General features: G+C 48.6%; 7 protein-coding genes across 7 annotated transcripts; 5 read left to right on the plus strand and 2 right to left on the minus strand.

The window, feature by feature from the left end:
• Positions 1–494: 494 nt before the first annotated feature.
• On the minus strand, positions 495–1,358 carry MGYG_02723 (hypothetical protein; the record flags this gene model as incomplete). The annotated part of the gene is made up of 1 exon (XM_003175144.1): positions 495–1,358. One exon carries the CDS (start codon positions 1,356–1,358, stop codon positions 495–497), a length of 864 nt encoding a protein of 287 aa, XP_003175192.1.
• Positions 1,359–3,545: 2,187 nt separating this feature from the next.
• Positions 3,546–4,448, plus strand: MGYG_02724 (cutinase; the record flags this gene model as incomplete). Its single annotated transcript, XM_003175145.1, has 2 exons — positions 3,546–3,983; positions 4,098–4,448. The coding sequence occupies 2 exons, from the start codon at positions 3,546–3,548 to the stop codon at positions 4,446–4,448; spliced, it is 789 nt and encodes a 262-aa protein (XP_003175193.1).
• Positions 4,449–4,929: 481 nt separating this feature from the next.
• MGYG_02725 (RNA-binding protein 8A) lies at positions 4,930–5,507 on the plus strand (the record flags this gene model as incomplete). Its single annotated transcript, XM_003175146.1, has 2 exons — positions 4,930–5,169; positions 5,265–5,507. 2 exons carry the CDS (start codon positions 4,930–4,932, stop codon positions 5,505–5,507), a joined length of 483 nt encoding a protein of 160 aa, XP_003175194.1.
• A 1,175-nt stretch (positions 5,508–6,682) lies between these two features.
• Positions 6,683–8,656, plus strand: MGYG_02726 (glycosyl hydrolase; the record flags this gene model as incomplete). Its single annotated transcript, XM_003175147.1, has 1 exon — positions 6,683–8,656. The coding sequence occupies one exon, from the start codon at positions 6,683–6,685 to the stop codon at positions 8,654–8,656; it is 1,974 nt and encodes a 657-aa protein (XP_003175195.1).
• A 653-nt stretch (positions 8,657–9,309) lies between these two features.
• Positions 9,310–10,814, minus strand: MGYG_02727 (hypothetical protein; the record flags this gene model as incomplete). The annotated part of the gene is made up of 3 exons (XM_003175148.1): positions 9,310–9,718; positions 9,784–10,367; positions 10,455–10,814. 3 exons carry the CDS (start codon positions 10,812–10,814, stop codon positions 9,310–9,312), a joined length of 1,353 nt encoding a protein of 450 aa, XP_003175196.1.
• A 2,976-nt stretch (positions 10,815–13,790) lies between these two features.
• MGYG_02728 (hypothetical protein) lies at positions 13,791–14,105 on the plus strand (the record flags this gene model as incomplete). Its single annotated transcript, XM_003175149.1, has 1 exon — positions 13,791–14,105. The coding sequence occupies one exon, from the start codon at positions 13,791–13,793 to the stop codon at positions 14,103–14,105; it is 315 nt and encodes a 104-aa protein (XP_003175197.1).
• A 6,099-nt stretch (positions 14,106–20,204) lies between these two features.
• MGYG_02729 (hypothetical protein) lies at positions 20,205–20,852 on the plus strand (the record flags this gene model as incomplete). The annotated part of the gene is made up of 2 exons (XM_003175150.1): positions 20,205–20,584; positions 20,657–20,852. 2 exons carry the CDS (start codon positions 20,205–20,207, stop codon positions 20,850–20,852), a joined length of 576 nt encoding a protein of 191 aa, XP_003175198.1.
• Between the last annotated feature and the right edge of the window lie 847 nt (positions 20,853–21,699).

The raw sequence follows: 21,699 nt of genomic DNA on the forward strand, positions 1-21,699 counted from the left end.
AAAACAGCTTTCGTGAAACAAAGCGCCTGTGTATAAATAGCATAATACCCCCCGAGATCGTCTTCTTTTCAGTTACCAATCATGCTTCATTGGTGCCCCTTTTCCATAATCCTTTTCTCCCTTTTCCTTGCCCCGACACTAGTGCTCTCTACTCTTTAGGTGGTTTAAGGGGGTACCACACTATTCCATTCCCAATCAAATTAGAATAGCATGAACCAAGACTCCACTCGGATAACAAAACTCTGCATATTATTTGCTTGATGATTTTTAAGACCTGTCAGGAATTAAGTAGTCAGTAGCATTGTGTTTATTAGTTATAGGAATAAAGCGATTGAATTGAAGGGGTATTGTTTAAGTAAAGAGAATAGGAACATCAATGCCCATCTTTAATAGCTCAAACTCCATTGCTAAGCAACGGACAAAGGGACCTGATGAATGAGAGATTGAAATCAATTTGATACAAAAAAAGTGGGATAATAGGGCTCCTGTCAGCCCTAATTATCAAGTTCAACCTTTTGATAAACAGCTTCCTGCTCTTTAGCAAGTCTATCTGACTCTTTCAGCCACATGGTTCGTTTCTGGGCAACGGCAATGTCGTCGACTAATTTTTCGTAATGCTTGATCAACGCAGTTCGGGTTTTCGGGTCTCTTAATTCAATATGCTTGCGCATTTCCTCTTCCTTATCGATCAGCTCCTTAAGCGAGCTAGGGCATCCTGGGCGCTGGCTGATATCAAACAGCTCGCTCTGGCATCTTTCCACAGCTTTGTAGAGTTCCTTCACCTCCTTCAGGTCTTTATCGTCTACCCCTTTGAAAGTCATCAGGGCGAGAAGAGCAGTCCAGCTACGAGGGTGTTTTGAGAGTGGAAGGAGGACTTTGATATAGCAGAGCGGCCATCTTGCTTTGACAGCTTGGCTAAGAAGGCTGGGTAGGCGTGCGCTTTGAAATCCAGCTTGGCGATATTCCATCCACGGATGCTTCCCATCTGCAATGGCAAATGCAATTAGTAGTGTAGTTTGAGAGAATTTTCTGATATCCAGAAGCTCCGAGTTCTTGCGGTTGAGATGAGCGATCACCTCCAGATAGTGGCATGGCTCTTCTGGGTCCTGGACACGCTCGGTAATGGTAAAATCTCCGCCGGTTGGGTTGAATGAGACTTCGAGGTCCGCGTTTTCCTTGCAAAGACGGGCGTAATGGTCTGACTTTTCGCCACGAAGGATGATCTCGATATCCTGTCTGTCACGGAATGGGAACTGCTTTGGCCGTACTGGCTCTGGGACCAGGGGAAGCTTGAAGACTTTGTTATCCACAGTGGGGGGTGCATATTCATGCTGAAGCCACTGTTCAAGCATGCTCATGGTTGCTGCCTATCTGACTATAGGCCAGATAGAAGGAATGAAATGTGCCTATTGATGGCTAGGAGATAGATAGATAATGGATCTCTTGCCTATAGGAATTGACAGGATAGTTTTTTTATGGCCTTTTCAAGGTCAACATCAACAAAGACTTAGGCCAGAGGAAGGCACCTTTTTGGCTGATGCCGAGACAGGCCTTCATTCTGTCCATTCAATCTTCTCTGGCCGACATAAGAACCAGAGAGAAGACATGAAGTAACCAGATACAACTTCAACTTCACGGATTTCTCAAAAGGCCAGCTCCACCGGAACAGTGAATACATAGTACTCTGATATCTTTGAAAGGATGAAGAGACAGAAAGAATCCTTCTTTTTGTTTATCCCTTTGCCAGGTATATACACACATCCTGAGGAGGTATCGAAGAGATGGCATTGGAAGGACACTGCATTCTACATAAGACTGCCTGCGGGGAAGCCATCGGGCGAGCGGAAGACGTTGCAAGACAGCTAAGTCCACTTTTGCTTGAGCCGGCATTCAAATGGTATATTCTTATATCGAATTCTCACCTTGTCTTCAGTAACTTCGTCTCCCTAAACACCCGAGGTTGAGAACAGCGTCGCATCCCTGGCCAGCGCTAGAGTCGGGTCCTGGGACAGATGTACGGAGTACATAACCGCACCAAGAACGTACTCAAGTGACGCATCACACACAAGCAAACCTCAATACGGGATTCGGTGGTTCCATCTATTTTTACTGGGCCGAACCAGGGTTAGTTACAACTATCATTCGACCGGTATGGAACGGAGTAATCCTTCGCCGTGCCAGGATCAACTTTTCCGCATAACTCGCATGGGGCTGGCGGCCTGCCAGTTACATCACGAATCCGATGTCTGCAGGTGTGCTCAACTCTCGCTCGAACTGTGGTTAATCACTGGCCAGGGAGTCCAGAGTTCTTTTTTTACAAGGTGGCCAGGGAGGGTGCTGGGCTTTGCGCGCCGGCATCCTCAGCCGGCTTTCAGCCACAAGACAGGACGTCATCTGATGATAGCTAGCTAGCTGCCTAAAGTACAGAGTCCTACTTGACTTGCTGATTCAACTCCCTTAGACAGCAGCACGGAGGCATCGAGATTCACATTCACGATCCTCTAGTTCTTGCCACGGTGATGGAGACTTACGGAGTAGATGGCAAAGAAACAAAATCTGTTCTACCGGTGTTTCAGGCATCGCTGTGACGAACTAACTAGAGAGTTAAGCAGTTAACGAGTTCTCCTCCATGTTGCAGTTTCTCCATCGACGCACCGTCTCCATCGACGCACCGATGATCACCCTGCAAGTTCGGACAGCTCACCCCTTGTTCCTTGTTAATGAGCTCACACTAAAGCACGTAACCCAGGATACTGGTGATATCAATATGTGATCAGCTCTTGGTTCATCCAGTAGCTTGATGCTTTTTCTGGCCTTACGTAGCATGTGAGCCACTGAGAGACGAAAGCCATCCAGATCCTCCAGATTAGATCCATTCATCGGACTGAACCGAAAATTTGGATTATCGAACTGGGTCGCCAGAATGTTGTACACATATTTTAAGCTGGAATCGAGCTCCGACGGGAGCACGGAGAGTTAGTTATTTCTGTATTTACACGGCTCTTTTAAAATCGCATGTTGCCGCCTTATTGGTTATCCGCTTCCCATTCTAACTCTAGGAACGCATCGGCCTAGCTGACCCCCCACCTGAAGATGCCCTTTTGTGCAGACAGAATGGAACCCAAGGTTTCATTTCACATGCCTTGGCCACGCTGGCACTGGATGTTCTCGTGTTGTCGTTGGCTTTTACTTTGGAAGGCATTGCTCTGAAAAAAGCCGGGAGAAGGGGGTTTCATGTATTTATTCTGCATTCTATCCCCTTGGTGTGGCTGTCAGTGACGCCTTTTACCCCCTTCGTTGGTGCCCCGGTTGTGGTATACCTTCTCGCAGTATACTTAATTGAAAGATCATTTTTACTTCCTCATCGATTCCTGTCCAACACAGCAGGGCCTCCCAACCGTCCAAATTCGCATAGGAGTCACCTCTACCCACGCTTTAACGTCGCCTGCACTAGACGCCGCCCCCCTTACACACCAAGCCACAGCAGAATCATAACCCTGCATTAAGCTATTCGGTATCTTCTTATAGATATTGTTAGAGTCAAGATGAAGCTTGAGTCGTGCGTCCTTCTGGGCTTCGTGGCGTGCGCCGTAGCCGCGCCCAATGGTGCCAGGGAAGCGCATATCGCAGCCTCGAAGGCTGTCCTCCCTGACAACAAACTACCGCAATGGTTAGGAGCTGGGGACATGTCTGCCAAAGATGCTTCTGTATTAGTCTTCGAGGCCTTGGTTAAGCTCGACGAAGTCTTAAAACATCAGGAACAGACAAGCTCTCAGATTGCATCGATCGCTGAGGACGACCTGGTGGAGAACGGAATCCTGGACAATGCGCCATGCCAGCCGCTGACTATGATCTTTGCCCGCGGGACCAATGAGATGGGCAACATGGGTAAAGGAATTGGTAGGCCGCTTGCTGCTGCTCTTCGAGCCAAGACAGGCAACAAGGTCATAGTTCAGGGAGTCAACTACGACGCCACTCCAGAGGTATGCTCTCCGTTTTTCTTTTATCCGAAGCACTGGAATGCCATGTCGATGCCCTTTATATGTATCTGGGTATATAGGTACGCAGTGCGGTTCAGCTAACTAGTCCTCGCACAGGGAAATTTGCTCCTAGGTCTCAACGGAGGCCCGGTAATGGCCGATCTCGTAAAGCAGTCCGTTGCCCAATGCCCCGACAGCAAGATCGTTCTCGCAGGATATTCACAGGGTGCAATGGTCACCCACGCCGGAAAACTTTTAACCCACGAGGAGATATCGGCAATTGTGGTCTTCGGTGACCCAGGCCGTTTCGTCCCCTTTGTGAACATCGCACCGGAGAAGACGAAGGAATACTGCAACAAGGGAGACCCTGTGTGCTTGAACGGATTCGATCTTGATGCTCACTCCGAATATGCCATGCACGCAGATTCAGCTGCAACCTTCCTTATCGAGACCTCTGGCGCCAAATAGATGTCGTCGGCCACAGCCACAATATATAACCGCGACGTGACATGGTAGTTTTGGGTGTATATATATACCATGAACATATATATTAGTGGCTTGGTTAAGGGGCACAGACGCAAGGAGAAGTGTTTGTGAGGAGTCCACGTTTTCGCATCCCTGATTAATATATCCCACCGACAGTATATACCATTAGTTAGCATCCATGTATATAGTTATGATCACACCTTTCATATAACACAGAGCATATAAAATAATATGTCAAGTTTTTTCCACCTCAACTTTTTAACGAACGACGAGGTCAAAAGAAACTTCGCTTACATAATCCCGTCTCTAGTTAAAAATTGAGCCTAAGCTTCACTTCTCATCGCCCCTCAACAACCAAGAAGCCATAAAGAAAGAGAAAAAGCTGTAGCGAGCACCTGGGCTCATCACTGACCGGCTTTTTGCGAGGGAGACAGATACAATAGGAAGAACAACGGAAACCAACATGTCAGGCGAAATGGAAGTCGACCCTCCTCTCTCCCCAGAGCCGCAGCAGTCTGGATCTGGGTCCGAACCACGTACTCGCGCTTCAGCAGCAGCAGTGCGCAGCATTGAGGGATGGATCATTATTGCTACGAACATACATGAAGAGGCTTCAGAGGAGGATGTTACAGATCTATTCGCGGAATACGGAGATATCAAGAATTTCAATCTAAATCTTGATCGAAGGACAGGTTATGTGAAGGTATTGTACACACTCCACTCAATAATATCCTTCCTCCCATGTCTTATTCTGTCTTAAAACCAGTGAGCTAATATACTTTGGTTTTCTTCCCGTAGGGATACGCGTTAATAGAATACCCGACCCTCCCAGAGGCAGAGGCAGCTATCAAGGCGCTGCATGGCGCCAAATTGCTCGATCAAACAATCGAAGTTGACTTCGCTTTCGTACGGCCTCCTCCTTCGTCTAAGGGGAAGTCTGGTGGCGGCCAGAATTCCAACCGCGGGCGTGGTGGAAACAGAGGACGAAGCCGGAGCCGTGAAAGAAGCCGCAGTCCGGAGGGGAATAACGATCGATCTTAGGCGTCTCCCAAAGAGCAATCCGATTGTGTTCACGGGCAAATAATGAAGCGACAGGTGGATATTTGATCGACCATTACATTGGATCTTGGCCTTAGGTTCTTGTTATAGTTACGCTTCCGTGCCCAAACAATTCGAGTTTGGCGGCAAGCAATTTAGAGGCACAAAATGAAGGAATGGGAAGAGCCTGAAAATGCCGACTATGCCCTTTCGCGCTTGTGATGCTGGTCAGTCTACTGCTACTAGCTGGGCTAATAGCCCCCTCACTCGGCAGCTCAAGGCCATGTCGGCTCCCTGTCATCTAAGTAGAATAGGTACGTTTGATTACGATTATCAATCGTCACATAACTTATATACTAGCGATCGTTACTGACAGCTTGTTTTAGTTAAATTGATATCACTCGCATTCTCAAGACCATACAGTCCAAAGCAGCCGGATTTCAATCATTCCGGTAGCAGCCACACTACCTCGGCAGATAACCCAATACTCCAAAACTACCAATCGCAGTGAGGTTCATCTGCTAGACATGTTTTTGTAGAAATGGACGGTCGTGTTAAATGTATCTCGTCAATCTTGATACTCAGCATGCTCTCTCTTTCAGCCGCTTACCGACTCCCAACGACTCCCGGGAGTGCCCTAAACAGCTAGACCTCTTCGATATATTGGCTTAAGCCCGCACTGCAGGCTATCATCATCCCGCCCTCCACACGCATTGCATCTTGGGCCGCTTCTTTGCCTGTAGCCAAGCGCGCCTGAGACGAGTCCCAAGGCTGTGCTTACGTAAGTGGACCAGGCTGGCTGCTGCTTCTCCCCGCAACGACTTTCCCCAACTTTGTCCGGTTCAAACTCCAATGCATGAAACATAAGGGGAGGCGACGAGAGCGCATGCAAGATCTCTGTCGCACGCTGGTGATGCTCCCGTCTGATAGCTATTTCATGCGACGAGACATCTGAGCAAACCAGCATCTCGGACTTGTGGATGCGCAGGCTTTCTTTCCTTTTCACCGCTACGCCTGTCCCCGACCTTCTGATCGCTCGCTCTACATCCCAGCGCTGGTCACACGAGCACCAAAACTGCCGATGCGAGAACTCAACGCCCTCCTCAGGCGGCTATAATAGCCTGGACTGCTCTCATTTTTAGGGGATATTTCTTTCTTTTCGGCAGACACCAGTCAGCATGTATACCGTCAGATCATGGCCCGCCAGCGGCCACCATTCATTCTTGAACTTCCCCCTATTTATCCTTATATGTATATCAACAATCCTCTCCTTAAGTGCCGGTACCTCGGCGGCTCCGTTTGTTCTAGCCAATGATGACATCTCGCAGCAGATCATCATCATTGACGGCGACCAACAGGTCCCGCTCATTGGAGCAGAGCCTAAAGCTGGTGTTGAACACTCGGAAAATAAACAGGAGCCTCTTCCGGGGCATTCACCTCCATCTTCTTGGCCCCCTGCTAGTAACACGCTAAGGACGATGCTTGAGACCCTTGACGTGATGCAGTCGGACTACTTCAGCCTCTGGCAGGCGACCTGGCCAACAGGCATTGACTGGACCAAAGCAGTCGTCAATACCCACATTCTTTCCGCCCTATCTCTGCTGTCGTCCACGCTCGACTTTACAGACGATGCGCCAGAGTCGAGCTGCTATGGTGATGCGGCAATGTCCACCGAGAACCTAATCAGTTATTACTTCCAGCAAACGTCAGCTTTTTGGCATGGGGAGAACTTCTTTGGGATACGGCTGCAAGCTTATGATGACATGCTGTGGGTTGTTTTGGAGTGGCTGGAGAGCATCAAATTTCAAAACTTGCATTCAGAGTTGCATTTTGGCCGCCATCCCAACAGCAGGCCAGACCATCACCACTCGTGGCATGGAACCCAATACAGGACCCCTGCGGCACACAGGGCGCGGGTATTCTATGATTTAGCAGCGCGGGGATGGGACACGCTGCTCTGCGGTGGTGGCATGATTTGGAGCCCTTGGCTTACTCCTTATAAGAACGCTATCACAAATGAGCTCTTCATATCAGCAAGTATTGATATGTACCTCTACTTTCCAGGTGATCCCATCGACTCGCCAATTGTGGAAAGCCAGCTTCAGGGCGATGGGTTGGTGAGCCTACCCCGCAATCCCATTCATCTGGACGCTGCTATAACAGCCTATAAGTGGCTTAAAGACTCAAACATGACTGGGTCCAACGGTCTGTACGGGGATGGGTTCCACATACACGGATGGACTCCAAAGGATCCTGGAACGGGCAAATGCGATGTTCTGAACACAATGGTGTACACCTATAACCAAGGAGTTATACTGAGCGGGCTCAGGGGTCTTTGGTTGGCCACTGGAAAGAGGCACTATCTCGAAGATGGTCACAACCTCGTCAAGAATGTGATAAAAGCGACGGGTTGGCCAGCAAAGTCAGATCACACTTGGCATGGGCTCGGGAGGGGAGGAGTCTTAGAGGAGGCATGTGATAGTACTGGCTTATGTTCGCAGGACGGACAAACATTCAAAGGTATATTCTTTAATCATTTCGCAGAATTCTGTCGACAGATTAACCCCCAAGAGAAGAGGATGCTCTCTGATCCAGCACTCTATAAGTCGGCGAGAGGCGATAACACTAGCGAGGAAGATCGAAGAAACGCATTTAGATGGCATCAACGAACTTGTGCATCCTACTTACACTGGGTCGAGCACAATGCTCACGCTGCATCTGTTACTAAGAATGAGAAAGGCAAATACGGGATGTGGTGGGGTCCCAAATATGCTGACAGCGAGATTAACAGTGCTGAAAATGCTGTTGTGTTGCCGCATGGTGCCGTGGATTACAGCAACTCTGACCCGCCAATCAACCGCGCCAGCCCCGACCTTGCATTCCTACAGGCTAAGGGAAACCGAACACATTTTGCCAAGGAAGCTCCCAGCAATATCGTTAGTGGCCAGCTGCGTCCTGTCGCTCGTGAAATTCAAGGCTCTATGGCTTCCAAGTCGGAAGCAGGCAGTGCTGGAACCAGACGTGATTTTGCCAAGGCAGTCATGGATGTGAATGACCGCGGACGGGGCCGTACACTAGAAACACAATCCGGTGCCCTCGCAGTGTTCAAGGCTTTATACCAATGGGAGACAACACCTTCATTGAGACGCTGACATGGGACTTGAACAATAGTACACAGGTTACTTATAAACACATCTACCTTTGTGACTCTTTCTTGGAATATGTCTTTGAAAGATTGGGGATATGGGGATACGAGGCGCCAAACAGACGGCTGGGGGAGTTCTTTTTTTATCAAGTTATTCTTAGCTATCATCAGTGGTATCAATAGATTCTCATTAATATTGAAATACCTGATTTGTCAAGCAATTGCCCCTGTGAAACAATGCCTGGACATTTATTCCAGCTATTTGTAGCTTATTTTCTACGGTATTTCATTATTATGTATGCGTATCCCCACGCAGAACGCAATAATAGTTGATTAAGAAACAAAGGGGGTTCTCAATGAGTAATAATAAAGAATGTAGGGTAAAGTCCAAGCATCTCGCCAGCCTCCCAGCTACCTAGGTATATATTAAGGTGCTCCAATATATGAGTTCCGTATATAAACGTAGCCCGCCAAAGCGAGGTACGGGTACGTGCCAAGGTAGAAAAATGTGCAGAAAGGAAGTAGAAAGGGAAAAGAAGTAAAAGTAACTAATGATAAAAGATAAAAGTAGAAAAGACGAAAAAATGAAGATAGTGACCAATTACCTACCCAGTTATATATCCTAGCCCACAACCCAATATCCCAACATACGAATAATTCTCATCCAAAGGGGCAGCCAGTGGTGTGATTTTCGTGCAATCTTTGACGAGCGATTTTAACATCTTGTTGGATTGTCTTTTTCTCCAGGATCCAGGAGGGACCTAGCTCTTCCAGTCGATACCCTCGAGGGCAATACTCGTTACCATTGTCTCCTGGCAAAGGCAGGCCAAGAACCCTTCTAATAATAGCAGCAGGAGAAGTCCAGCGGGATGAAATTGTGGGTTTGATGTAGAAAGGTTTGGAGTCGTATGTTTGCAGATAATACCTGCCATCCTTGTCAGGCTCTGCAGCCAGGGGTTGGAAGCGCATGCACGAAGGGCGAGGTGGAAAGAAGTAGCGGACTATATAACGTCGGATATTAAGTATAGCCTCAACGGAGAGTTTATATAATTTGGATGACTCAGGAAGCCTATTAATAGTGTAGACGTGGTTAGCATAGAAAGACACATTCCAAAGGATTGACAGCATACATACATCAACGCCTTTATCATTCTATCTTCCAGTAAAGCAAATATCATCTTCTTTGCCGTCGGTTTTAGGAAGTCAGGAACAATATAGAGTATGATACCAATAGCGGAGAGAGCAACTGTCCGGTTGCTCTCGCAGGGAACCATGTTCTTTTTTTCATATTGATCTCCCCATTCTGTGATTTCCTCAAGCCAGTGGAGACCATCCTTCCAGCCAGACTTAAAGGATGGTAGTTGTGAATAGTCGATTTCCATACAATCACCAATATCTTTCCAGAATGTACCCAGTGCACATTTCTCCATGTCAGTCAGTGCACGCCAGTCATATTTACCGACCCACCGGACAGGGAGATAAGCAAAAAGCCCAAGGGTGTATAGTAGATCATCGTTTAAAATTTTACCGGCCTTCTGGTAAGTTTGGTGGATATTGTTCATTCGAGATATAGCCTGTAATGCCCTTTCATCATCAGGCGGGAAGGCGAGAAATTCAGCGATCATGACTGAGGTCATGGAATAGCGTAGATGAACACGCTCCGAAGGGAGCTTATTTGTCTTGACCAGCAAGCCAGAAATGGAAGGTATACCGTTGACCTATAGTATATATAAATTAGCACATATGATGCTGGGATTGTATGTATGTAAGAAACTCAGCCTAGAGCAACTTATTGCTTATCATACCGAAAAAATGGCAAACTTCAGTGCAAGCATGAAGAAAAAGGAGGTCTCGGTGTCCATGAGATTAAGCTGAATGGCCCAGGCATCACGAACGGTCATTCTGGCAAACGACTCTCTCGTAGGAAAGTTGAAGCGTTTTCTCCTCTGCCGCTCTCTCCGGTCTCGTAGAGTCGCCACAATAAGTAGCCATATAACTATAAGAATAGAGGTAATTTGAACCCAGCTGAACGTCATCCATGATTGACTTTCAACGGCTTTCTGGATAGAAAGCATGGACTCGACGGGCCATCTTCCAGGAATGTCGTGGTCATACTCCTGGGAAACTAGAACAAAATTCAAGGCTGACTGATCGGAGAAGTTCATTTTGACAGAGCGAGAAGAATCAGTTCCCAGAACCATATACGTCTCCTTGATGCTATGAAAAAGCATGGAAAGAGGTGTTGCCTTTTATCTATGTACTTGCAGTCCGAACAAGTATGAAGATACATGGCAGAAGTGTTATGTAAAGGAGGCCTTGTTCCAAGTCCTTATGCTCCGTACCGATCTGGTGTAGGTCGGCAGCTAGCTTTGAGAAAAAAGCCCTGTTCCTTTCTTCCAACTCCATCACGTAAAAGATGCAGCCCAAGCGAAAGGCAGGAATCAAGCCACTGAAACGGTGGGATGGATCCTGAGCCGTGTTCCCGGTTCCAGTAGAATTACTACAAATTTGCCAACAGCGGGGGCATTTCTGCCATAGAAAAGGCAAGTCGAACCAGTGGGAAAAGCCACAGAAGTAAAGGGATGGCATATTGGTCGACCCAGTGGCCTACGCAACGTATAGAGAAAAAGAAATTCAATGACTACTGGTTGCCGGAACGGTCGGCGAAGGGGTCTCATGCAGTCATGAATGGTCCACAGAATGCCGTCAAGCTACCTACAGGTGATGAAACGGCGGGTTGCGAGTCTGGGTACATCAGAGATGCGCTCGTCAGTTGATTCAGAGCTAGCGTAGATGACAACCCCGTAACCTTAGGCCGTCATGGCCACGCTGAATTTGATATAATCTCCGGTAGGCAGATGTCCAGTGTCCAGTGTGAGGATATAACTAGTTGGGCCTAGATTGGAAGCCTGAGCAGCCCTGGTGGTCCATCCCGCGGACATGGCTTAGCCCTAGTAAGCCGGGAGGGGGGGATAGGGGATTGTTGCCATGAATAGAGGTAATAAAGAGCCGAATTTGGAACCATATATCATGGCGTAAACAAAAAAATCATCTCATCTTGACAGGTGATTGGTATGGGAACATTTTCCGAGTAAAGAAAAAAGAAATGGAAAAAGAAAAGATGATAGAGGCAAACCCACTCGCAGTGAGCCTTGTGACGTTATCGAGAATACATCGAAGAAATGTATTCGGGACATTAGGCATAGTCACAATCCAAATGGCCCAGGAACAAGTCCAGTAGGACTTCGAAAAGCAAACACAATAAGACCTGGTAGACAATCAACCAATAGCCACCGGGTATCGTGAGAGAGGTCCTTTTTGACCATCATTCTCTTAGCCATTGGGCGACTGCGGCTTTTGTCTAGGGCTTTTTCTTTTCTTTTCTTTTTCTTTCAGGCCTGGGACTTCAAGACATGACCAAAATGCGGCGTTTGCGGTTGCGAGATAACTAAGTAGTATGCGCCAACTCCCCACTGCGCATCCGGGCGGCGTTGAGTAAAGGAATGTGGCTTCGTCAAAGAATGGGCAGAGGACATAGTACCCGCCAATACTATGCACGCCTATGTTCGTATTTTCCGCGAGAGACGCAAGTCTTTCTTGCAGTGCTCTCGATATCAGATCTCAGAGGAAGTTCAAAGCCATGCCGGCCAAAGGGCTGGCGCTAAGCCCGAATAGGCATGGCTTTGTTCTAGCTGCCTGGAAAGTGGACATGGGACCAAAAGAGGCGCATCCAGCTTGGTTCTTGGGTGACAAAAGCAAGCAACCGGCAAGGGAGAAAAACGGAAAAGAAAAAAAAAAAGGAAGGAGAGAGAGACGGGGGGGAAGGAAGAAGAAAATGAAGTAAAGTGATTAATTAAACGAAGGCCAGTGGTTCAAAACGGGGGTGATAATAAAAAGGACTGGCCTTGTATCTCACCATCAAACCAGAAATCACGATCCATAGGCGATAGTTAAGTAATCGTGCATGCAAGGGTAGGGGATCTCACCCGTGGACATGGATCGGTAGCACCGATCAATCAAGCGCTGACTTTCCGAGGGTATGGATGGTGCTATTTTTTGATATCAGCCACCCACGTCTCCCAAGCAAGAGAAATCTGAAAGATGTCCGGGCTTACATGTTTAGCTTGGGGTCCTTTTCTCTCCGGCTTTTTCGCTAGCCTAACCCTCACACCACCGTATCGACAAAATACCCGGACGTACTCTGTGTGGTAGATATGCGAGATGGGCTTCAATTGATTGCTCGTTCGCTTAGCAATTCGTTGCTTCTCCGGCTGGCTGATGTGAGGTCTGTTCATTTCCCCCAGCTCCGATCACAGAGTGGGGAGAAATACAAGGCAGCTTAGCCGCACCATGTGCTTCCCGCAGGAACTAGCTTACATGGGCCGGAGTAGGCGAGTTGTTATTTTGGTCATGGTTGGCTTGATTGATTGCAAGGGGTGTACATCCCACGGTACTTAGGTCTGTAGTACCCCGTACACAGCAGGCCTCCTCGCATGTTGTTCGCCGCCAGGTGCTTAGGCCACTTTTCTAAGGAGGTTTTAGGATCGAACATCGGAAGTCCATGTAGTAGCAAACCTGATGCATCAGGAACATTAGACCCAGCGATGACAAATTTCGGCTGAGACACGGCAGGCAAGGACGGAGGTGGAAAAGGGAATAGCGAGGAACGTCTAGCATCCATCCCATCTTCTGTGATGCTTGTTCCAGAGACTCCCTGCCTCCCACTACAAACTGGCGATCTCCCACACATCTAAATTTCCCTTGCCCGCTCGAGGGAGCTGGGGGAGGAATGTCGGCCATGAGACATGCACCTCCGGGATGTTCGGGCTTGTCCAACAACGCGAGGAGGTTCAGACTGGTCCACATTACTCCCCTTGTCTAGAAGTATCCCGATGTTAGACAGTTGAGATGCCCGCCAGTTCTTCATCATGAACGGAGCTGCTTCTTGCGGGTGGAACGCCAGGTTGCGTAACCACACCTTGTCCATCTGGGGATAACAAGCGAACACCCGCTCTCCGCACCTCGTCACACAGCTAAAAGAGCAGCTCATGCAAGGTCTAGCATATATAGCTAGACCGTGGAAACCCTCTGCTTGAGAATAGGTATATCCGCCGACAAACAAAGAACTCGATCTAAGCGCCATGGCTGATCATGTCTTCATGCGCGAAGACTATCATACAAAAGTCATCAGAAAACACTCATTCGACGGTCTAGAAAGCATTCTTCAAGAGAATGATAAACCGTCAGTTGCACAAAAACCACCTGGGTTACAATGGACAGCCCGGATCGCTATGTCACATAGGACAGGGAAACCGCATAGGATTCGCATCTCCCATGCCAGCGAAGAAAATACCCTTAGAAAAGCACCTGCCAGCCTGGACACATTGGTTCAAACGAAGATAATGGGCAGTTCTGGTCCGTCGACACAGAGATACCGATCCTTGTGCGGTGCATGAGATGTCGAAGTGCATCTCGCCGGCATGAAGAGCAGTCAAGTGCAGATATAGAACACACGAACACATGAACATTGCATTGTCGAGCTAAATGGCTCACCGTGAAACCATCCGCTTTGGGCCCTGCTTGTTGAGAAAGAGGCACGGAAGTGATGGAAAATGTGAAAGGCATTTTTCGACCCTTTGAACCGCCGGTTTTGCAGGGGTACGTTTCTAATATCGTGCCTTGAGCCCGCGTCCGTGTGTGCTGAAAGATAACTTTCCCAAAGGCAGGGAAAAAGAGCGAAAACCAACATTTGACACCCCGTACGTTCGCGCTAGCATCCGCACCCTAGCCAGCGCTGCCGCCGCCTGAACATCAACAGCAACAACACCCCAGGCACATGCCATGGGAGGATGAACTCTGTGTCCAGGCAAAGAGAGTTGAGTTTTAAAGACATACAGGGGAGTCAATAGCCGTTCGTATTTCCAGTAGCCGACGAGCCAACCAGGAGTGGTGAGAGACCGCACAAGGGGACCAGATGTCGGCAATGGCCTCCCTACCCCCTGTCAGAGACGCAACGTGGTTCCCGTCCAGCGATAGGAATGCATAGGAACCTAAAAAAGTGAGAAAAAAATGATGCCAGGGAATGATGCCGAGCTTGCATTTGCTTTAATTGGAAGCGCATACATATGCGAATGTCTGATGCAGCTGGCCGAGGCGACAGAAAAGCCATCCCGCGTGGTGACGGGGGCTGCATCTGCGTGAGCATACTTATATATAGATAGCCGGAGTCCCGTATACTCCCTATGTATATGTTTAAACCAGAGTATGCGGAGTATATGTACATCTTACTTTCTCTTCCTCCCCTCTCTCCTTATTTGGTTCCGTTTTGCTTTTCATTTCCTTGATTTCCCATAGCACTCTCGAGTAGTGACAACTGCCTCACGAGGAAAATGTGTGAAGTGGGAGGTTGAAGGTGGGATGCCCGGATTAACTCTGTTAGGCTTATTTCCCGGATAATTGGCGTGTTTGTTTGTGCGTTGCGTATATGCAGGCGGACAGCCTGGTCGTCAAGGATATAACTAAGGTGCGGGTTGGTCGTCGTTATGCATGGGGGGTTGGTTTTGTATCAGCTAGTACTGTCATTTCGATGAGAACGCCCGCATCACCGCGGGTTTGTCAGGTAGCGATACGTCAGTGTCCCGTTCATGCAGCTTCGTCAACCCAAAGCAAGCTAGGTGTGATAGCAAGTCACTCGAGCTGCACCAGATATCAAAAGCCGGTCGTCTTGTTTGTCCTCGCGATGTTGGAAGAAACGACGTCTTGCTGACAAAGCAAACAAACTTACGGGTGACTAAGCTTACGGGTCTATATAGCTCCGATTCCGGGCCCTTCTCGGAAGAGAAAGCAGAACCGCCGGCCGTCCGTCTTACCTAACATCGTCTCCCTGGTCACCTTTAGCATGACGTCGACCTCATGAGCAGCTTCAGGTCAGCAAGGGATGCAGGGAAGGGAAAAAACAAAAGGACCGCCGTCAGAAACGAGCGAGAGAGCCTGGCAGCTTACCGCTACTTCGCCAGCTCGTCTCACGAGGCTCGCCGCAGCATCGTGGGCAGCCGGGAGGTTTTATCCTGGTGGAGGCAGGGTCACGCTACGCTGTCCCCTAGACTTTCCTGCCTTACCTGCTACCTTCGAAGTACACCATACTCCAGACACCACGTACTGCAGCTAGTGGACGGCAGTCTGTGGTACACGGGAGACACAGGAAATCCCTCCAGGGCCACTCACTTGCTTCAAGTCTGTGTCAGCAACCTGAACGCTACAGGGCGAACGATCATCAGGAAGTGCTCCAGTTTTTTTATGACGTATATGTCGCCGTATGACGGCACCCGGGGCCACAAAGATCGGGGGATGGGGGTTGGGAAGAAACCACGGCCAGTTTTGTCTCGTTGACCTGCCTCAGCTATAGGCAGACATGCTCTCAGGAGACCCGTGAACAGGTGGTTGACCTGCTCGCACCGAAGTATCACCATCTGCCCCAACTTGACTTTCGTCTTTTACGCATACCACCAACCTACTTTACCTACCTGACGGGTGGCCGCTTGGCAGGGCCAGCGTCAGGATTGGGCAAACTGCATGGGAGCGGAGATATGGGGGTGGCATCGAGCTGCTCGTACTTCTATACACTACATCTTCATACAGTCCCAAGTTAGAAAGATATGTTTGTTGGTGTCTTAAAGGCAAATATGCCCCAATTACCAGGTTGAGTTGGCGCTTATCCTATGCCCAGCGAAACTGAATTGCATCAGATGCCGTGGATCTTCAGCGAATATGCTTATAACGTTTTCCAAGAAACTGAAATTACTTTACCATGCACTAACAGTAATTACAGAGTAAAGGAGGGTGGATGGGGTTGACTTGTAACATATTCGCCGCTCTTGACGTCTGTTCGCACCCAGCCGACGAGCGACGCCGAGAGGTGGAAATACTGTTCATCGTCATCGCCCGCCCACTAGTCGCTTTGCCGCTAGTGAAAATGGAGTTCCTTATACGCCTGCAGTGAATCAAAGCGCGAGAGAACGAGGACGAGAGAAGAATTTTTTTTTTTCTCTCTTTTTTACTGAGCAAATACTGGGCAAAGCAGAATTTTTCAACCGCCGTAAAGCCGTGTGGGGAGCAGAGAATAGAGTGACGACTTGGTATGTACTCCACGAATTATGGCGAGCACTGATCAGCATGCATCATCATCGATCGGCGAGATAGCACAAATAAATGGCATCACAGGCCATTATGATGTCTGGAGTTGAACCCCACGCCAACAACGCCTCAGGCAAGTATTCGTCGACTGGGGCTCTCAGTTAGAGAACAACTATGTTTCTCAACAGCTTGAGCGATGATAACACAAATACATAGCCAGTTATAGAATCTCCATCAAACTGCGATATATAGAGTACTTATGCTGACCCAAGAAAAAAATGAGAAGGGCTCCATTATCTATCCACACTGGACACTAAACAGGGGGTTAATCCCTCTCTCACCCAACCAACGAGTCTCCTTGTTCTGTTTTACGAAGAATAATACATTTAATCGCTCAGGACGGCACTCCATATACGGAGTTACATACATGCTTTACCATCAAAGGATGGCGTGCTGTCAGGCGACAGGCAAAGCTAATTGCTTTAAAGATAAGGTTGACCTTCACCTCCAGTTGTCACCGTCTCGGGAGCGGTAGAAAAGAAACTCTTGGGCGAAGGGTAATCATAGCGCCAAAAGGAAGATAGACGAGAGGTTGAAGGATTTTGAAACACTGAAAACAAGAAAAAGGGGAGAGCGAGGGAGGGAGGGAGAAAGAGATAGAACGGCAGATGTCCACCTAATGAACAGCTTGCTTGATATCTCTGAAGATCGCCTGGCATCATCTCCGATCGTTTTCCAGAACCATATTGGAAGGAACCAGGAGATGCTTGAACGTTAGGGAGAAAAAAGGAAAGAAGACGTTTTTATTGAAGACGAGATAATTGGCGCTTTTCTAGCATTTAACCTGCGACTGTGTCCCTGAATAAGTGAGCATGGAAGGATGGTGGGAAGGGAGATAGAGATGGGAAGGGAAAAAATGCCTAATAATATCAAGTCCTTTCTATAGCTGATTACTAGACAAGGGTCCCCCACCCTAATCAGCCTGTTATGTCAAAATCCCTCCTCCTCTATCAGTTCCCATCCATTCTCCATTTCATGCTTTAAACTATAATTTGTGGTTGGTGAAGAGTAAAGGGGGGCGGCAAGGAGAGGGAGGTTGTGGCTGCCTGCCTGTGCGTATTATTTTGGCCACAGACTCAAAGTATCAAACAAGGCGTCGAAAGTTTCCAGAAGAAGGGATAACCATATACATGTCCTGCAGCAGGCAGCAGCAAGCCAGGACTGCCCTAGGGAGTGAGAATATATATATATATATATATATACACCTACTTCACGAACAACCTTAAAGTACCTTTGCAAGTGTATAACCTCGCACTGGGGGTTGCAATACTTCATCCTCCCTAACTAATCATGTCTGGCACAGTTGAGAGAACAGACTTGGCACATCGGATGACGCCCGCTTTGCGACAAGGCTGCCGAAAGGAAGAGAAGATAGAAGAAGCTGTAGCCGAAAAAAGGCTGCTGAATAATTGATTCAGTCAAGTTGCCCAGTCAGAAGAATATCAATCAAGAATGAATAACTTATTAACAAGTTGCAAGTTGTTGCTTGGTGGATTCGCCTGTCTCCGAGTGGTGGAGAGCTTGTAGATCAGCAGGGGGTCAACATGGTGTGGTAGTGTACATAGTCGGCCGTGGGATGGACGATGGCTACGGAGTATATACTAAGGCTTACTCCGTACAACGGTACTTAAATGATAAGTTAATTTTCAAGTCAGGGATATTATACAAGGAGCATGAAGGCAACTTCACCTTCCATACTCAATCCCGTATTTACATCGACAACTTCGTGATGGCACCAGCCGTCCGTTGAAAGGAGCACAGTTCCGTGCTGTCCGTCCCTTACGTACAGTTGTAATCGTAGAAGTAATGCTGCTGAGAAAGTCTCCGTGCATCCCGAAAGTATATGGTTAAGAGCAGGGGATGTCCAGTATCACATATTACATATACTTATATCCGTACACTCCATATATGTACACAAATCAAGCAGGTCTGCTCCGGGCTTCTGATCCTAACGGGCGAGCTTTCCGGCCATGTCCATGTAACTAACCCGGCCCCTACCGTGCCACTAACCAAGTATGTATAGTTAGCCAGCCAGTAAGCCCGCCTGGCTGTTCAACGGCGGCCACTCCAGCGATAGGCAGGACGCGATGAAAGAAAGCGCTTGCCTTGCCCGCCATACATCATGCATGATCCATGATCCATCTCGCTGGGACCAGCCTGCATTGGGATATTCTGTGACGTGTAGTAGTTAGCCTATGCTGCCAGCGTCGAGGGCTAGTTGACTAGTTATGGCCATCGATCGATGACGATAACCCAATAACTATGTGTACTCTGTACTCCGTACATATGCATAGCTTGCTGCTTAACGATTTGACCGGATGCTGACCGGGCCTGTACCTTTCCTCCTTGCCTTGTCATTTGCCTTGGACGACCTGACGGCTTCTCACTCATCCTCGTCCCTCTCTCTCCCTCAGTTCCTCTCATTCCCTTTCGCTCTCTCTTCGCCTGTCTGCATCGTCCATCCCATCCGCCTTCCCCGTCCCATTCACGGCGTCGTGCCCCCCCTTCACCGTATCTGCCACTCGCCGTCTGCCTCTGCCAGCTCGTTCAACCACCCTTGCCTCCTCCTCCGCGGTCTTCTATATATTTCGCGTCCGTGGACTCCTCCAACTCGCCCTTCGTCTTCTCCATCTCCATCTTCGTCTTCACCTTGGTCTTTGTCTTTTTCCCTTGTATCAGCTTTACAGCGTAAATTACCGCTTGTATCTTTAGTTACAAGACCGTACACAGGTACCCACTGTTACTGTCTTCTGATTGGCTCCTCCCGCCAAAGCCTAAACTGCGGCTTTCTCCCTCGGACGCTTTAGACTTCTTGTACTTCTTCTCGTCGTCTTCCTGCTGCTGCTTCTACTTCGCTCTCTCTCGACTTCTTACAACAACAACAACAACACCAACAACAACAACACACATCTTCGGCACCAGGCTCGACTTTCAACTTCGAGCATCTGCCAATTCACGTCTCTGTCCGCTCCCTGTCAAGCGGCCGGCTCGTTTCTTGTCTTTGCTGCGTTGGCTTGCTTCCCGCGCCTTACAGTTGTTGTATCTCCGGTCTCTCTGCAGGTAGAGAGAGGAAGAGGAAGACACGGCCACCACCACCACAGCTACAGCAACGACAGACAGACTACATTCGCTCCCTGCAGATAATCCCCCGAGTTATTCCTGGGGATTCGCACTCTTCTTCGCTCTTTTTACTAGGACCTCGCCGTCACCGCATCTCTCTCTTATCTCAGCCAAAGTCAGCCCGTGCTGTCCCTCTCTTGATAACGCAGTGCGTGGGACAACAAAACTTGAAAGTCGACTGTCAACCGGGGCTATATTCGTCATTATACCCACCTCGCACATATACATTAGAATCCAGCGTTATGGCTGCTGGCACCGGCCTTTACAACTCCTCAGAGCCTGTCCACACAATGCCTTCCCCCGCCCCAAACGATAGCAATTCCGACGGCACCACCAACGGAACCCATTCCACAGCGAACCATGACAACGAGAACTCACATCCCTCGCCAGCCTCTTCATCTTCTTCTGGCTCCGACGTAGAGTCAGAGCGGAAATCTAGAGCAGACCGTCCCCGCATCGCTAGTAGGAAACCTAGCGCCTCGATACTTGTTCCGCGAGACCATCCTGAAATTGAGATCGAAAAGGAAGAGTTTCCGCCAGATGACGCTCGTGCAATGAGCCCACGAAGGAACTTTGCAGATATCAAGAGACTCGGTACTCAGGCGAGACTTACGCTCCAGGAGTGGGTGCCCTTTTGTTATCTATTTTTCTCCCTTTAACTGCTCTGAGCCTCCGGCTAATGAATGGTAAATAGGCAAGCAAAGACGCTACAGTCGTCATTACAGGCTCTGGCCGACCGGATTGATGAGGTCAAGTCGGACCATGACAAGCTGGAGAACGAGAACCGCTTCCTGCAGGACTACATCGGTGGTTTGACCAGAACCATGTCTACCAAGACTGAGCTTACCTCGACCAGCGGCGCAGGCAAGGGCAAGAAGTCTCATAAATAACCAGGCTTCCCCTTGTCCTGCCGGCTTTTGGTCACCGCTCGGCCCTCCGTTCTCAACTTGGAAGCCATCGAGGTCGTTCTTAACCCGAGCTCGATCCGAACTGGGCAAAAAACACTTTATCTTACTTCCACCAACCCCAGCCACCTCTTACACCGCTCTAACCACAAATCTCCTTTACTCCATTCACTCCGACCCCAAACCCCCGACCACACATGGCACATGCCGAACAAGGGGGACGACTTTGATACACCGGGCAGAACAGCATGGCTATCCCTGCGCCACCTTCTAACTCCGTCACCCACCGACCCCCCTGTCCCATTACTTAATTTGATGACCCGGTTACGCTTTATGACCCTTTCCTAACAAACCAGCAACACATTATTATCGGCATGAGCTGACACTCATACGCAAAACCCTCCTCACTTCCCTGACCTGCTTTCGTGGAACCGACATTACCTCGACCTCCCCGTTTTACCTCTGCCTGTCTTGCGATGCCATGCTATGTGATGCTATATAACGTTTATGCTACGTTTCCTCCCAAACAACAGAACAGGGCGCTAGAAGTTACTTTTTCATAAAAACAAAACAAACCTTTCCTTCCTGTTAATTATTATCCCCGTTAACGACAAGACCAGCCAAACTGCGCTTCACCTGGACCGTTTTTTATCTTTTTATTTTATCTTGGGCCTTGGGTTTTCCTGGAACTTGCTTTGTACTTCTGGCCATGGTTCGAGTATCGATTGGGTGTTGATTTTTTGGTTTCTGTTTCAACTGGACAATGAATTGGCCGCGATATCAGATACCCCCCTGTTCGTCTTGTCGCTTCCCTCGTCTACAGCTCTTCTTC

The sequence above is a fragment of the Nannizzia gypsea genome, genomic scaffold (genome assembly GCF_000150975.2).
Source record: "Nannizzia gypsea CBS 118893 supercont1.2 genomic scaffold, whole genome shotgun sequence".
In the NCBI taxonomy this organism is placed as follows: domain Eukaryota; kingdom Fungi; phylum Ascomycota; class Eurotiomycetes; order Onygenales; family Arthrodermataceae; genus Nannizzia; species Nannizzia gypsea.